The sequence below is a fragment of the Prionailurus bengalensis genome, chromosome D4, assembly GCF_016509475.1.
Source record: "Prionailurus bengalensis isolate Pbe53 chromosome D4, Fcat_Pben_1.1_paternal_pri, whole genome shotgun sequence".
NCBI lineage: Eukaryota > Metazoa > Chordata > Mammalia > Carnivora > Felidae > Prionailurus > Prionailurus bengalensis.
In genome coordinates this window covers 94,329,639-94,346,828 of record NC_057359.1, presented here as the reverse complement: position 1 = coordinate 94,346,828, position 17,190 = coordinate 94,329,639, and the positions used below count along the sequence as shown (strand labels likewise).

General features: G+C 48.2%; 1 protein-coding gene across 8 annotated transcripts in view; it reads right to left on the bottom strand.

Moving 5' to 3' along the window:
* Positions 1-17,190, bottom strand: part of EHMT1 (euchromatic histone lysine methyltransferase 1) — a 154,034-nt gene that overhangs the window by 47,815 nt on the left and 89,029 nt on the right. For all 8 annotated transcript variants that reach the window (XM_043565738.1, XM_043565743.1, XM_043565739.1 and 5 more), the window contains 4 exons: positions 9,002-9,079; positions 7,128-7,248; positions 3,377-3,508; positions 268-413 (listed from right to left, as the gene is read on the bottom strand). In XM_043565738.1, the coding sequence (XP_043421673.1) occupies positions 268-413; positions 3,377-3,508; positions 7,128-7,248; positions 9,002-9,079 (477 nt within the window). The remainder of the gene's footprint in view (positions 1-267; positions 414-3,376; positions 3,509-7,127; positions 7,249-9,001; positions 9,080-17,190) is intronic.

Sequence of the window (17,190 nt, the reverse complement as noted above, 5' to 3'; positions counted from 1 at the left end):
GACCATCAGGGTACCAACTCCCCACTATGAAGAATGAGGAAAAACAACAAAAAAGACCACGTGGTTATCTGTTCTGTCCATCGAGTATAGAGTGTGTCTGGGGTGCCAAACAACCTTAGTAGGTTAGATGAGGGATGCTCTCCTGTGCCCAAGGGTCCAGCCAGAAGCTGCAGAGGTATGGCAAGCCTGCATCCCACCAATTCTACTGTGCTTCTGGGGTCCTGCCTTAGTCCTGTCACTGCAGCGGAAGTGAGCTTGCTTGCTTACTTCGTGGTCCACGCTTTCCGTAGCCATACACTGGTTGTTGGCCAGAGTAGTGATCTCTCGGCTTTTCGGGGTTTCCATTCGGCAGCTGCAGAGGGGCACTTCCTGAAGGCCGTCCGTCTCCACCAAGTCAGGACCATTGGCCAGCCCTAAAGTCACACAGACACACATGAGCGTCACTAATAACACAGTGCATTCCCAGACGGGCGTCCACTATACTCAGTGGCACAAAGTCCCCACCTCAAGACGCAGTCTAGAAAGTGAACAATTACATAGTCTTTGCAGAAACCTCACGTGGAAGGAAATAAAACAACACCAATTACTTGCCAGCACGAGCAGCACCCCATAGCAGGAAGGCCCACCCGCGGGTGGAGCGCCCACTGCTGGCGGGGCAGGGCGGGAACCTGCCCCACCAGCATAGCACCTGCCAGGCCCCTAAGGATTCCTTGCTAATCCATGTTCTCATGGACCTAGTTCAGAGAACCAGGACCTAAGTTCAGAGAAACACTATACCTTCCTCAGCTACTCCTAAATCTTTTGGTTTTCACACAAAAAAGCATACGTGTGGAGACCTTGTTTTCCTCACTTGGTTTTAGAATTGCTGCCACAGAAACAAACATTCAATTCCATTTGGGAGGGTTTCTTTTCCATGTAGGACACTTATCGGACCGAGGAGGGAAGAGCTGAGGGAGTCTGGGCCAGTGGTGAGAGTACTGATGAGGGTGGCACTTCTCATCCCCAATTCACGGGGAAGACACTAGATGAGCAGTGCTGGGGTGGGGAGGGGGGCCGCAGCCCACATCTGAGCGCAGCCAGAGCCAGGCCGGCCTCGGGGGTGGGGTGCAGGCAGACCCCTCACTCCAACCCGGCTACAAGGTCTGGCTGCTTCCACAGGAAGACACATTTCGAGTTCTCTTCTTGTGAGACAGCCAAAGAAGATAAATGGCCTCCCACATGGGGTTGGAGGACATGCCCTCCCTGCCTCACTACCCCTGCGTGTAATCCAAGGCTGGCCCTTACCAGGAGAGTCAGGATGCAGGTCTTCCACCACTGGCCAAGTGTCTGGGTCACCTACACTCCAAGACCATGACACCTGTCGTTTGTGAGGAGAGGACACAGGCAAACGGCGAACTGGAACTAACGTTAGAACCGCTACAAGTTTAAAACTGGGAGAGCCCTGGCGGAGACTCTGCTCGGCAACTAGATTTTCAAATGAGGAAGACACAGGCGGTGCAGGGGCCCAGCCAGCATGGCTGAGAAGGCCGACGGTGGGGTGAAGACCAGGCCTTCGGATTTAGTTTCCCATACACATGGACAAGACAGCAGTGGTTCAGATGCCTCCTGAATGTGGGACGTGCTCCTGTCTCCAGCAGTGGGAGCCACCAGGGGTACCAGGTGAATGGCTCAAGAGAACCCCACCAGGGTACCCACTCCCACTGAGCTCTGGCTCCCCCCAAAATCCCATCACCCACGTCTGGCTTCCCCTCCCATCACCTGCTGGGACCACAATGTCACTCAACCTCAACTCAGCAGAAAGGGCAGCAAAGATGCCTAGAGAGACATGCAGGCAGTGAATTCTGATGGGAAATACTCTCCACGCTCAGGCCTGGGCCATCTGGACCCATGACCCAGAACCATCACCTGCCCTCCCTCTGCACCTGTCACAGAGCACGCCCCCTGACCCCAGGCCTCCAGGGAGCCTGAGGCACTCAGTCCCTCCAGTCCAGCCTCAGGCTCCACAACTGCCTCCCTCGAGTGTCCAAAACTCAGGCTCTGAAATAAATGTACACATGCAAATGCACCTTGTGTCTTCCATGTGCTGATTCTCTCAACTAAAAGTATGACTTTTGAGCAATCACTGACTTATTAGTGAGAAGTTACCAATCCTATCAAGTTTAGAAAGTCAACTGACAAAATGTCATGGAATCTCAGGAACCCTCCACTGTCCTCTCCTACTTCTCCAGCTTGGCTCCCACCAGTTTGGCCCTTACTTTTACCAGAAACAGAACATAAGCACACGAACACACAACCTCCCCACCGGGACAAGCCCAGGTCACTCCACGAGTGAGCGACAGGAATTTCCACTGTGCTCTTCACCTGCCTCCCCACTGGGCCACAGCAGAGGAGCAGTCTGATTAAAGGAAATACTATTTCCAGCTTATAGCCAAATCTAACTTCCTGAAACAAACTTAGAATCAGGTTTAGAAAAAGGATCCTTCATGTGGAAAGAAAGCACAAGGTGACTATGCTGACAACTTTATGATATTACAGAGATGCTTTCTGCTCCATTTGGTGCAAGAAGAAAGATGGTTTCTCTGATGGACAAGTCTACAACTTGCGTTTTTGGCTAAAGGTGTGATTTCCCACACTAAAGAGGTGATCAAAATTCTTCTGGCATTCAAAACCCTAAAAAGCTAGTTATCTGTCCTCAGAAGACTGACGGGTTAAACCCCAACAGCAGCACATGACCCACAGCTTCACGGTCCACATGGGGTGTAAATAACTTGGGGATTTCACATTGTAAAGAGATTTTCCAAAATAGTCAGCGATTAGTTACTTTTCACTGATGAAAGACTTTGAAATGGTTCAAGAAGAGGAGGCAGCGGTGGGGAGAAAGCCCTGCACAACCAGGGCCGGCTGGCGGGAGAACTCCAGAGCAGCAGGGGGCCGCAGCTGCGCCCACACCCTCACAGCCCAAACCAGCACTAGGTGTACCCTTTGTTTCAGCACACAACGGACCTGGGCACCAATCACAATCAGAGTCAGAGAAGATGACAAAGCCACACTATTGACAGTTTTAGCACCCGTACATTTCCTGAGTCAGCAGGGCAGGAAGACACCTTTCCATCAGGAGCTCTACGTAAGAACGTGTCTGGCTGACAGAGGGAAATGGAAGCCATGACCACCAACAACCTGATCTTGTGTGAGATGTGTCACTCTAGTGCTGCGGGTGACCAGGCAAACACGCCCCTGAGGGTCCACTCAGCCACCTTTTAGGGATGCAATTAATCAAACATTCCGTTACTACCCACCAGGGGTCGTCACGTTAATACAAGGCCACCCCCAGCAAAAGCAAGATGGTGCCTGGTCTGGTCATGGCACCGACGTTCACCTTCTGCATGTGAGGGCAGCGTTCCCTTGACACGGAGATCCAGGGAGTCCAGAGAAACTTCCATGTACCCCGTGCTGTCTCCTGGTGCCGTCTGCTCTGTGCTTCCTGAAGATGACGTATATGCTTCAGAACCTGCATTCAAAACGGACTCGTGAAACACTGCACCGGGGCCACGCCTCTCCCGCAGAGACCACGGAGAATGCTGATTAACCCATTCAAGACAACAAACTCAAACCCAACCACTGCCCAGGCCACTGAAGCCTCATTATTATTTTCTTTCCTGTGCATCCTTCTGCTAATTCCCCATGTCCACAGACTGTTCATGGGAGGAGGGGGAGCTGTATCAAGAAAAATGAGGAACTGACATGTGAAAACATCTTTCTCTGGAATTACATCAAGTTAGGTAAAAACTGATCAAGTAATCAAGGAAACAGATAAAAACATAGTAAATAAATGTTCTGTAAATACTACTTAAAAAAAAAAAAACAGGGGTGCCTGGGTGGCTCAGTCGGTTGAGCATCCAACTCTTCATTTCGGCTCAGGTCATGATCCCAGGGTTGTGGGATCGAGCCCCGTGTTGGGCTCTGTGCTGAGCGTGGAGTCTGCTTGGGATTCTCTCTCTCCCTCTGCCCCTCCCTTGCTTGCAGTCTCTCTAAGATAAAAAACTTTAAAAAAAAAAAAAAAGCTTCAAAAATAAAGCACAAAAATCTGATTTGCAGGTGTGAAAGACCAGCTAATAAAAAGTAGCTGAACTACTGACAACAGCCAAAGTGGGGAAAGAGCCCAAATGTCCATCAATGGATGAATGGATAAAGAAGATGTGGCATATATATACACAATGGAGCAGTACCTGGCAATCACAAAGAATGAAATCTTGCCATTTGCAACTATGTGGATGGAACTAGAGGTTATTATGCTAAGCGAAATTAGCCAATCAGAGACAGACAAATATCATATGACTTCACTCATATGAGGACTTTAAGACACAGAAGAGATGAACATAAGGGAAGGGAAGCAAAAATAATATAAAAACAGGGAGAGGGACAAAACAGAAGAGACTTTTAGATATGGAAAACAAACAGAGGGTTACTGGAGGGGTTCTGGGAGGGGGGATGGGCTAAATGGGTAAGGGTATTAAGGAACCTATCCCTGAAATCACTGTTGCACTATATGCTAACTAACTTGGATGTACATTTAAAAAAAAAAAAAAAAAAGTAGCCGAGAAGCCACCCCACGCCGTGTGCAATGTTCCTGGAAAACCTGCCCAACCCCACAGACATCTGAGTTCAGGATTCACAGGGAAAGGACACAGGACTACAGGGACACGTCCACCTGTCAGACACGGTGGTTTATGAAGGGTATCACATACCACAGGGCAAACAATCTGAATGCAATTGAGGAGCCTGTGAAATGAGGGCTAACTAGACTCAGGCTTCCTGTGCCCTCGAGCCAGCCTGTCCACACATCCCCAGAGCGCCCGCGTGGGTCCTTGCCATTGTGAGCGGACTTCACCAGGGAGGCCTGTGAATAGCACGCACCTACACAGGGTAATATCTAAAGCCAGCAAACGGCAGGTGTCCGTATTTCACACCAAGCTTCCGAACATTAGTAACCGATGATATGTCAGTGATCACAAGTAAGTGAGCCATAACTCAGAGCAGTGTGGCATCTGAGGCCTTTGAATGCGTGCCACACTCTGTACCTTGGCTCACCGACAGACAGGAAGAAGCCAACCACGGTGAGAAATCATCACCACCAATCTGAAGAACATGAGTAGTCTGTGCAATCTTAAACACTTTGCAGAAAGAAGTACAATTCAAATTCCTGTGTGAATAAACATTGAAGCATGCTTCTTACGCATCATATCCAAGTCTTGGGGTCTAGCAACGCTTCTGTTCGCCTGCATAAAAGCCACATGGGCTGGTCACCCGCAGCAAAGAGAAGAGGAAACGTGAGTGAAGGAGACGGAGCTCATGGGAGGCTCGTGGGCGCCACACACAGCTCTCCTCTGCTCTGGGGGGACAGTTCTGCCTCCCTGCCACCCACTCAACAAACCGACGTGTGCACCGGGGGGCTGGAGACGAACAGCACAAGCCCCTCGGCTCTGGGTGCTGGTGTAAACATAAGCAAGCAAATGAAACAGCCCCTACGGCAACTGTCGACAAAGGTTCACAGGGCGACACAGAAAGCTGTCAATTTAAGCAATGATGCAGAACTGGGCATCCCCACGCAAAACGAGAGTGGCCCTGCTGCACACCATACACAGCACTAGCTCACAACTTCAAGAAGAAAATACAGGACAAAATCCTTGTGATCTGACTTAGTGAAAGATTTCAGAGATCCTAAAAAGCATTTTAAAAGAAAATAATTGATAAATTAGACCTCAACAAAATTTTTTAAACTTTTACTAGGCGTATGTATTTGCAAAACATGTATATAACAAAAGATTTGTACCTGAAAACTGAAAGAACTCTTGCAAGTCAATGAGAAGGTGTACAATCTGATTTTTAAATGAGGGAAGGAGAGAAACCTTGACAAAGGAAGGTACACAGGGCCACAGTGAGCCACCTCACTACTCACTGGCTAAATACAAAGTGAAGGCGCAGGGAGGCCCGCAGAGCCCCAGCAGCGCCGGGACTGAAGAGGCCGGGCCATGACAAGGGTGGCAAGGACACGGAGGGGTGGAGCTCTCATGCTGCTGTGGGAACGTAAAAGAGAGCAGTATTCAGGTTTCTTACTGAAAACCGTCCGGTATTTACCTAAAAAATTAGACATACAGCATATAACTTAGGCATTCCACTCCTAAATATTTACCCAAGATAAATGAAGGCATCTGTTTAATGAAGATCATATACAAATGTTCGTAGCAGTTTTATCTGGAAGAAGCAAAAACGGGAAAGAGCCCAAATGTCCATCAACAGGTGAAGGATAAACCACAGGACAGCCACACCATGGCCAACTTTCTACCGGTACTACAACGTGGAGGACTCAAAGGTAATGCACAAAGAAGCCACTGGGGAAAGGGTACCTACCCAATGATCCACTCAAATAGAGCCCTAGACAGTGCTAACCAATCTGCATACAGAGCACGGAGGAGAGAGCCTAGGGACAGGAAGGGCTGGCTGGGAAGAGGGAAAGGCCACCAAGTGACAGCAAGGCATTCACTTCGGGGCCTGTACTGGAGGTCTCAGGGTCATACACGTGCGTGAAAAGTCACCACCTTACACATGAATTACATACACTCTATCACAAGCAACAAATCTTGTGCAACAAAGCTGTAAGAAGTGACCTTTGGCCCACTAGGCCTGCTCACCTTCTGGATTTCAGGGTCATTTCGTTCCCTGATCCTCTTTTAACAAAATTATTTCCAGAACAGGGGAATGTGACCAAAGGGTCAAAAGCCACTGTGTGGACCCGGGCTGACACTGCCTGCACCTGACACCGAGGGTAGACACAGTAACCATAACAATGTTCACAAGCCACAGATTGTGGGACACACAGGGAAGGAGATGAATGACCCCCATCAGCTCAACATTCAACAACGGAACCAGCATCAGGGGAGGTTTGCCAGAAGGAAGCCACCTGAGGATCACCTGAGTGCCTGTAACAAGGTCCAGATATTCTCCCCCTTAAAACAGAGGAGCCCTTTTTCTAATGAAATCCTATGTAGAAGCCCCACCCCCACCCCAGGCCAGCTTCCTGTGGCCCCACTGCCACCCAGAGTGTCTGCAAGTGTGGACACCACGTTTACCCAGGATACTGCTTTGCTTCTTTTTATTTCTCCGCCTCCGTTTCCTAGCAGGCTTGATCCAGGGGCTGTCAGGCTTCCCTTTCCTCTTGAGAAACTTCTTCTTGATACTGGATTCAGAACTCTGAGAACCAAAGGGGCAGGAATAGAAAAAGCAAAGCATGAGAGCTCCTGAAAGCAAAAGGTACCAGAAGTTTTGTTTTCCTGCAAACTAGAATACCTACTATATCGTGATTCTTCAACTGGAAGATTAATTTCACTTCCAGACATTTTTCTGATCTCATTCTTAAAAATACTCATGTTTATGGGGCGCCTGGGTGGCGCAGTCGGTTAAGCGTCCGACTTCAGCCAGGTCACGATCTCGCAGTCCGTGAGTTCGAGCCCCGCGTCAGGCTCTGGGCTGATGGCTCAGAGCCTGGAGCCTGTTTCCGATTCTGTGCCTCCCTCTCTCTCTGCCCCTCCCCCATTCATGCTCTGTCTCTCTCTGTCCCAAAAATAAATAAACGTTGAAAAAAAAAAAAAACTCATGTTTTCCCCTAAATCACTCTAAGTTGTTATTTTACAGACCAAAAAAAAAAAAAAGGAAGACCAAGAACATTTAAATGGAATTTATAAATCTTATTCGAATTTGGCACAAAAAAGAATGAGGAGGTTCTACTCAGGAACTGAATAAATAACCTCTCAGTGAGCAAATCCACTTTTCCTTTATGCATCCATTCATTCTGCTTATGAGAAAAGAAACACTCAAGGCCTCAATTTGCTTCAGAATCTATGTCCACGTTAATTATCTACATGGAGGACAAGGAAAGAAGTCATAATTAATTCGTAATATTTTAAGATTTTTATGACTACCTATTTCTAAAGTCTGGATGCAGAAAGGCATCTAATGACCACGAATTAGAAACAAACCCACAGAACTGCCACCTGTCACCGGTCTAATGCGAGGACCTCACATTCCTGCTCACTACGGACACACAGAGGGGCTGGAAAAGACCGTTCCAAAGACGGAGGAGCATGCGGGCCCTTCCGGCCACCCGGTGCCCGATGCCTGGCTCTGACCACGGCGGGCCAGCACACACAGGACCCCTCTGCCACATCACAAGCAGCCCGATGCAGCCTGTGCTCCATCCCCTCTGCCTCACCCCCGCCCCCCCTTCCTGCCAAACTTCAGACCCAACTTCCGCAAGCACTACCCCCAAGCTCGCTGTTGCTTTCAACCCGCCATTCCAGAGAAACGAAGGCTTATCACCAAACCCAATCATCCCTCCCAGGTCCTCTTCTCGTGACACACTGACGCCAGTGGCCACGGTCTCTCTCTCTTGAAAGCATTTCTCAGCTCACGTGACCCTCCCCAGTCTCACATCAACTCCTCCTTCTCTGCCTAATGTGTACCTGCTGGGTGCTTCCCAGGCCCCATCCTAGGGCTCGTGCTCTCCCCCATTTCCAAGCCCTTGCTCCTCCATTCCCACAGACCCAGCGGCCCCGCCCTCTGGCCCCTCACCTGCATGTGACACCCAGCCCACAAAAGGTTCTGCCGCTCCACCTCAGACACCTCAGATCCTTCCTTCCCCCTCACACTGGTCACCGGGCAGAATCATGGCCGCCGTCCTCGCTGTCCGCTCCTCCCCGTCCCACCACCCCTCGCACCAGAGCCCCGACCTCCGCCCGGATGGCCGCCTGGTCCGGACTGTCCCATGAGTGCCCGTGCCGAGCCTTTGGCTCTCTGCTCAGCGGTCATTCTCACGCTCCTCGCCAAGGTCTGGGGCCTGAGTCACAGGCCCTGATTCCGAGCACACACTCCCAACGACGGCCGGACTACAAAGCTTCTTGCTTTACTCTGCCACCACACACAGATGAGAGCGCAGGGCTGGGGTTACCAGATCGGACTCGTCTCCATCCTCGTCCTCCTCCCCGGTGCCGGCTGATTCCTGCTCCTCTTCAGACTCGCCGTCCGTCTGGTCAGCCACACAATGAGCCAGAAAGAAAATACAACCGATGAGACCCTTCAGTGGAGGGGACTCCATAAAAATACATTACCAGACACCCAGGCGGTCAGCGCCGGAGACGCATGCGTGCAGGCGGGGTGGGGCAAACACAAGTGCCATGTCCACAACGTGCCCGGGGCCCGGGGCCCACTCCCTGCTCGAGAGCCCCACCCCAGGCGGGCTGCCCCTTCGCTCTATTTCTGTACTGATCAGAAGGCAGCTCCCCCAGCATGTAAGAGACCATCAGCTGTACGTCTAAGATCGGTGCACTCGGTGCATTTTACGTGGAGCAGAATTCAATTAAAAAGTAATAAAACAAGGGCGCCTGGGAGGCTTAACCTTTTAAGCGTCCAACTTCGGCTCGGGTCATGATCTCACGGTTTGTGGGTTCAAGCCACGCGTCCGGCTCTGTGCCGACAGCTCGGAACCCCGGAGCCTGCTTCGGATTCTGTGTCTCCCTCTCTCTCTGCCCCTCCCCCGCTCACGCTCCGTGTCTCTCTCAAAAATAAAAGTTTCAAAAAAATGTTTAAAAAAGTCACAAAACACGCACAGTAAAAGGATTTCCAGAGGCCACAAAATGATAACAGAATGCAAAACCCACCCTCGACCCCACCCAAGGTCCAGGGCAGCCCCCAGGGCCATCATACTAGTGCTTCTCACACTCCCCCCGGCCAAGGTTTCGCACAAATGGGCCTGAACACGTAATTTCTTATTCCACAAAATTTCTTGTTCCACAAAAAAAGTAAGGTTTTTCCTCAGACAAGTAAAGCATGCTTCTGCCTGCTGCCTGGCAGAACACCAAACACAACTTCGTGAATGAAACTTTCTTGTGACTGCAACATGTTTTGGAATTCCTTCTGTATCAAAGCAACACAGGTACCTCATTTTTTTCTGCTGTATTTATCTTTTCGATCCACACAGGTAAGGCATGGACGCAAAGACGCCAAAACGTGTGGGTATCCATTCACCCCTTTTCCACCCACTCCGAGGCAGGGATGTGGTCACACACACCCCGGGCCTGGTTCTTCGTGGGGTGGCACACAGTAACTTTCCCGTCCCCTAATCGACAGGCCCCCTCGTCAGCTTCACAATGAGGCTGCGTTCTACACAAGCCAAGCTCCTCCGGGACAAACCTACAGACACATGCTGCTCTCTGCAGACGTGGGGTTCCCAAACTGCTGCCACCAGCAGTGCCCACGGAGGTACCACGAGCCCTCCAGAGGGGTGGTGTGGTCACTTTGGTCTCCATTCCCCAAGGACACAAGGGGCTGAGCAAGACGTCTCCCACAGCTTCACATACTTTCCTATCTCTTGCACTTTGTCTCATGTGACCAAACCCTCAGTCCAAACTGCGTCCTTGCCTCCTCATTCATCAGTAGGAGCTACACACATAAAAGACGGCAATCCTTTGCCTGTTAAATAGTTATAAATATTTTCCCTATCAAGTCACGCTTTGCTTCTGGTATTTCTTATTCCACAAAAATGTTGAGACTTTATCTGGGCACTCAAACCTGCCCATCTTTCCCTTTGGGGGTTCTGGGTTTGTGTCTCCCACCAGAAGGCCTTCTTTATTTGAAACTAAATATAATTTCTAACATTTTCTTCCACAGGTCAATATTTTATGTTGACACTTGAAATCTTCTGTAATTCACTTTTTAAAACAACAGCTTTACTGAGATATAATTTACCTACCCTAAAAGTCATGCTTTTAAAGTATAAAATTCAGTGGTTGTTAGCATCCTGAGGTGTGCAGCCATCGCCGCCAATTCCAGAATGGAGTTAATATTTGCTATGTGCCATGATGTAAAAAGCCCACCTCCACTTTCTCCCCCGAAAGATCAACTGTCCCAATGACACTTACTGAAAAGTTCATGATCCCTCGACCACAAACTAAAAACCTCATCCTTACGGCACACCACATTTTCACGTACGAACAGGTTTGTCACGGATTTCCTGTTCCGCTCACTCAATGCTTTCCCATTTCTGCAAAAATCCCCGTGCAACCACTCTCCAGCAGTTGTCACTGCCCTTCCCTCTCCCTGTGCTTGCTGCACACAATTCCCATAACAGCTGTTTTACAGAAACTGCTGTTAAGGTTTTGATGAGAATTACCCTGGACTTCTATGCAAAGTGGGGAGGATGAAACAACAATCTTCTCATTCAGACAAGGATGGGTTTTGGCTCATATGAAAAACAGGTCTTCCCTCAGACAAAAAATGAATCTTCACTCAGCAAACAATGGGTTTTCCCTCAAACAACTGGCCTTTCCCTCAAACAATGGGTCTACACTCAGACCAACAATAGGTTTACAATCACACACTGAACAGGTCTTCACTCACACAATGGGTCTTCACTCAGAAAAAGAGGTTGAGTCTTCACTCACACCAGTAACAGGTCTTCTCTCGGAAAAGTAACGGGTATTCACTTGGACAAGTGACAGGTCTTCACTCAGACAAACAACAGGGTTACCTGAGACAAGGAGTAACAAGTCTTCCCTCAGAAAAACAATGGGTCTTCTCTCAGACAAACAAGGGGTCATCCCTCACTCAAGTAAAGGGTCGTCCCTCAGACAAACAATGTGTCTTCCGGCAGCAAGTAACAGGTTTTTCCCCAGACAAGTCAAGGCTCTTTTCCCCCAGACAAGGAGAGAGTCTGCTCCCCGACAAATCATGGGTCTTCACTCAGACAAACAGGTCCTCCCTCTGAGAAACCATGGGTTTCCCTCAGACAAGGAAGGAGTCATCGTCAGACAAGTAACAGGTCTTCCCTCAAACACTGGTTCCTTCCCAAATAATGGGTCTTCCCTCAGACAAGTAAAGGGTCCTTTCTCAGACAAACAATGGGACTTTCCTCAGCAGGTAACAGGTTTCCTTTCCCTCAGGCAAGTAGAGGGTCTTCCCTCAGAAAAACAACGGGTTTTCCCCCAGATGAGTACAGGGTTTCTCTCAGACAAATCATGGATCTTCAAACAATGGGTTTTCCCTCAGAGAAACCATGGGTTTTCCTCAGACAAGCTAACAGGTCTTTCCTCAGACAAACAACGGGTTTTCCCTCAGACAAGGAAAGGGTTTCCTTCAGACAAGTGACAGGTCTTCTCTCAGACAAGCAATAGGTCTTCCCTCCAACAAACAATGGGTCTTGCCCCAGACAAACAACAGGTCTTTGCTCAGAAAAACAAAGAGTCTTCCCTCAGACAAGTAAAGGGTCTTTCCCTAGACAAACAAAAGGTCTTTCCTCAGATACCAAGGGGTCTTTCCTCAGACAAGTAACAGGTCTTCCTTCAGACAAACAACTGAGTCTCTCCTCAGATGAACCACAGGTTCACACAAGTAAAGGGTCGTCCCTCAGACAGACAATGGGTCTTCCCGCAGCAAGTAACAGATTGTTCCTCAGACAAGTAGAGGGTCTCCCCTCAGAAAAACGGGTCTTCCCCCAGACAAGGAGAGGGTCTTCTCTCAGACAAATCACAGGTGCTCTCTCAGACAAGTAACGTAACAGGTCCTCCCTCAGACAAACCATGGGTTCCCCTCAGACAAGTAACAGGTCTTCCGTCAGACAAGGGTCTTCCTTCAGAGAAGTAACAGGTCTTCCCTCAAAAACTGGTTCCTCCCCCAAACAATGGATCTTCCCTCAGCAAGTTAACAGGTTTTCCTCAGACAAGGAAAGCGTCTTCCTTCAGACAAGTAACAAGCCCCTCTTCAAACACTGGTTCTTCCCTCAAACACTAACAGGTCTTCCCTCAGAAAAACAACGGGTCTTCCCACAGACAAACAATGAGTCTTTGCTCAGAAAAACAAAGGGTCTTCCCTCAGACTGGTAAAGGGTCCTTCCTTAGACAAGTAAAAGGTCTTTCCTTGGACAAGGAAAGGGTCTTCCCCCAGACAAGGAAAGGGTCTTCTCTCAGACAAACTAAACATGGGTTTCCCTCAGACAAGTAACAGGTCTTCCCTCAGACAAGGAAAGGGTCTTCCTTCAGACAAGTAACAGGTCTTCCTTCAAATACCTAGTTCTTCCCTCAGACAAACACTGGTTCTTCCCTCAGACGAGTAAAAGGTCTTCTTTCAGACAAGGAAAGGGTCTTCCCTCAGACAAGTAAAGGATCTTTCTCCAGACAAGTAAAAGGTCTTTCCTCAGACAAGTAAAGAGTTGTCTCTCAGACAAACAATGGGTCTTCCCTCACCAGGTAACGGGTTTTCCCTCAGACAGGTAGAGGGTCTTCCCCCAGACAAGTAGAGGGTCTTCCCTCAGACAAACAATGGGTCTTCCCTCAGACAAGGAAAGGGTTTTTCCTTAGACAAGTAAAAGGTCTTTCCTCAGACCAACAAGGGGTCTTCCCTCAGACAACAACAGGTCTTTGCTCAGAAAAACAACCGGTCTTCCCTCAGCAAGTAACAGGTCTTCCCTCAAACAAACAATGGATCTTTCCTCAAACAATGGGTCTTTGCTCAGAAAAACAAAGGGTCTTCCCTCAGACAAGTAAAAGGTCATTCCTCTGACAACTAAGGGGTCCTCCCTCAGACAAGTAACAGTTCTTCTCTCAGACAAGGAAAGGGTCTTCCCTCAGATAAACAATGGGTTTTCCCTCAGATAAGGAAAGGGTCTTCCTTCAGACAAGTAACAGGTCTTCCCTCAAACACTGGTTCTTCCCCAAACAATGGGTCTTCCCTCAGACAAGTAAAGGATCTTTCCTTAGACAAGTAAAAGGTCTTTCCTCAGACAAACAAGGGTCTTTCCTCAGACAAGTAAAAGGTCGTCTCGGGGCGCCTGGGTGGCTCAGTCGGTTAAGCGGCCGACTTCGGCTCAGGTCACGATCTCGCGGTCCGTGAGTTCGAGCCCCGCGTCGGGCTCTGGGCTGACCGCTCAGAGCCTGGAGCCTGTTTCCGATTCTGTGTCTCCCTCTCTCTGACCCTCCCCCGTTCGTGCTCTGTCTCTCTCTCTGTCTCAAAAATAAATAAATGTTAAAAAAAATTTAAAAAAAAAAAGGTCGTCTCTCAGACAAACGATGGGTCTTCCCTCAGCAAATAAAAGGTTTTGCCTCAGACAAATAGAGGGTCCTCTCCCAGACAAGTAGAGGGTCTTCCCTCCAACAAACAATGGGTTTTTCCTGAGACAAACCATGGGTTTCCCTTAGACAAACAACAGGTCTTCCCTCAGACAAGGAAAGAGTCTTCCCTCAGGGAAGTAACAGGTTTTCCCTCAGACAAACAAAGGGTTTTCCCTCACACAAGTAACAGTCCTCCCTCAAACACCGGTTCTTCCCTCAGACAAACAACGGTCTTTGCTCAGAAAAACAAAGGGTCTTCCCTCAGACAAGTAACAGGTGTTCCTCAGACACACAATGGGGTCTTCACTCAGGCCAAGTAAAGAGTCTTCACTCAGACAAACAATGCCTTTTTTCTCAGGAAATTAATAGGTCTTTCTGTGAACCTATGTCTCTTTTTCAACCTCTTTCGGCAAAGTTTCAGTTTTTCTCTTCCAGGTAACAGACATTTCCCATTAAATGTGTTACTAAGTACCCTGGTGACATTGAAAACTTACAGTTTTAGGTGGGATCCTATGGTTTTTGTTTTTCAAAGAGTCCTTTTGTTTTAAAGATCCATTGGCAAATATCTTCTTCAAGACAATCCATGTGTGTGTGGATACACAAGATTGGTCAAGTGTTGGCAATTGTTCACTATTACCTATATGTTTGCATAGCCTGACATTTTCTATCTAGAAAAGTTAAAAAATACTCCTAGAAATTACTGGTATTTTTTAAAATGTTTATTTATTTATTTTTGAGGGGTTGGGGAGAAAACACAAGTGGATGAGGGGCAGAGAGAGAGGGAGATACAGAATCCAAAGCAGGCTCCAGGCTCTAAGCTCAGAGTCCAACACGGGGCTCGAACTTAGGAACTGTGAGATCATGACCTGAGCCAAAGTCGGACGCTTAATCATCTGAGCCACCCAACCACCCTGGCATTACTGGTATTATTGATATTGCTATCATTACATTTTCTAACTGGCTATTGCAACCACACAAGAAAATGAATGGTTTTAGGTCTTAATTACATGTAAGTTTGACTCACTAGTTAGAACAGTTCCTCAGCTGATTTTCTTGAATTCTTTAGACAGATGATTATATTCTTGGCAAACTCTTCTCCCTTGTCCTTTTAAATATTAATGTTTCCTTCTAGTTCTCATCTTATAGCATCACAGCAAGAATGAGAAACCACTGCAGTGTTCATGTTAGCGGGGAAAGGACCAATCCCTCCCTCTTTTATTAGAAATGTTTTAAAATGCTCACCACTAAGTAACCTTCCTTGGAAGGACTCTGAGTCCTTTAGTCAGGTTTATTTAATATAAATTATCTTTATATGCCATTAGGTAGTTTCTATTTTTTAAAGATTGAGCAATGAAACTGCCAATTGAAATAGGCAGAATAACAACGTAGTCGATTCCAGTTCTTCCGAAACTCACGTAAAGTGACTACAAAGGAAGCGATAAGCATTACTATACAGGGGTTGTCTGGTAACTGCACATGTGATGGTTGCAAGAAGTAAAGCACAAGATGAAAACCTGAGGAGACTGGAAAAAAAGTGTACCAGCTGGCATGACTGAAGTCTGACGTGGATCAGAGACATAAGTGAGCCAGGAATAGATCATACAGGGTGGGGAAAGGCTCCGCAGGTGGGTGGCAAGCAGGAGACCCTGATGCCACAGGATACGACTCCACTCACCAGGCCCCGTTACAGCCTTGGGCTAGGAGGTAAGGGTCCAGCCCTCCCCTAACCAATGCCCCGAACGACTGCGGCACAAGATGGCCGTGCGACACGTCCTGAGACTGGCTTCCAACCCAAATGACAGGACAAGAATGCCAATCAGATCAGTGAAAAGGCAGCCACAGTGGAAAAAGATATGTTGGGAGGGCGCCTGGCGGCTCAGTCTGATTTTGGCTCAGGTCATGATCTCATGGTTCGTGAGTTCGAGCCCCACGTCAGGCTCCCCGTTGGCAGTGTGGAACCTGCTTGGGATGCTCGCTCTCTCTTCTCTCTCTGCCCCTCCCTTGCTCACACTTTCTCTCTCGCTCAAAATAAATAAATAAATAACTTTAAAAAAAAAGAAAAAAGAAGATATGTTGGCAACACATACAACAGGAGCTTATTTCCTACAAAATGATTTTTAAAAGGACAACTAACCAGATAAGTGGTTGAGTCCTCAACAGGCACTTCACAAAAAAAGGCATCCAAATGGCAAATAAGCATATGAAAAAGTAGCCAAGCTTCAGGGAAATTCGGGAAATGCAAATCAGAACTGTAACACCACTACACTCTCTGGGCAATACCAAGTCTGTCAAGCCAGGGCGGCAGGACACTCATGTGCGGCAGGCAGGAAAGCTGTGTGGCCGTGCCTTCCGCTGCTGCCATAACATGGCAACCCCAGCGTGGGTGTACACCCAGGGACACACGAGAACGCTCAGCAATGTCATCTGTAATGGTCCCAAACTGGAAACAGCTCAAATATCCATCAACAGTGGAACGGATACATAAATTAGAACAGTCATCCAAAGGAAGACTGTATTGTGGTGGTTCTGGAATGTTCCAGTCTCGGGAACCCTTTGCTCTATTAAAAATTACTGAGAATGACAAAGCACTTCTCTTGATCTAGGTTATGTCCATTAGCGTTCACTAGTGTACAAATTTAAACTGGGAAATGTTTAAACCCCGTGTAACTCTGATGAGCAAGAGTGAAAAAGGTAAACAGCATCTTAGCATGATTACAATAATAGTTTTGACCCCATGCACCCTCTGAAAGGATCTGAGACCCCTAGACCACTTTATAATCCACTGTGTGTAACAATGAAAATGAACAGATATAATACTGAGTGAAACAAGCCTCACTCTGAAAAAGACAATCGTGTGCATGACCCCACTGACACAAAGCACAGCAAGGGCAAAGACAAGGCTGTGGTGACTAGGAGGGCGCACAGGGGAGGCCAGGACAGCCCCGGCCTGTGAGCTGGGTGATAACACACGGGTACAGTCACTCTCATGAGTGAACTATTCCTTGTCACAGTGGCAATCATGAGGTCATCCCCTAAA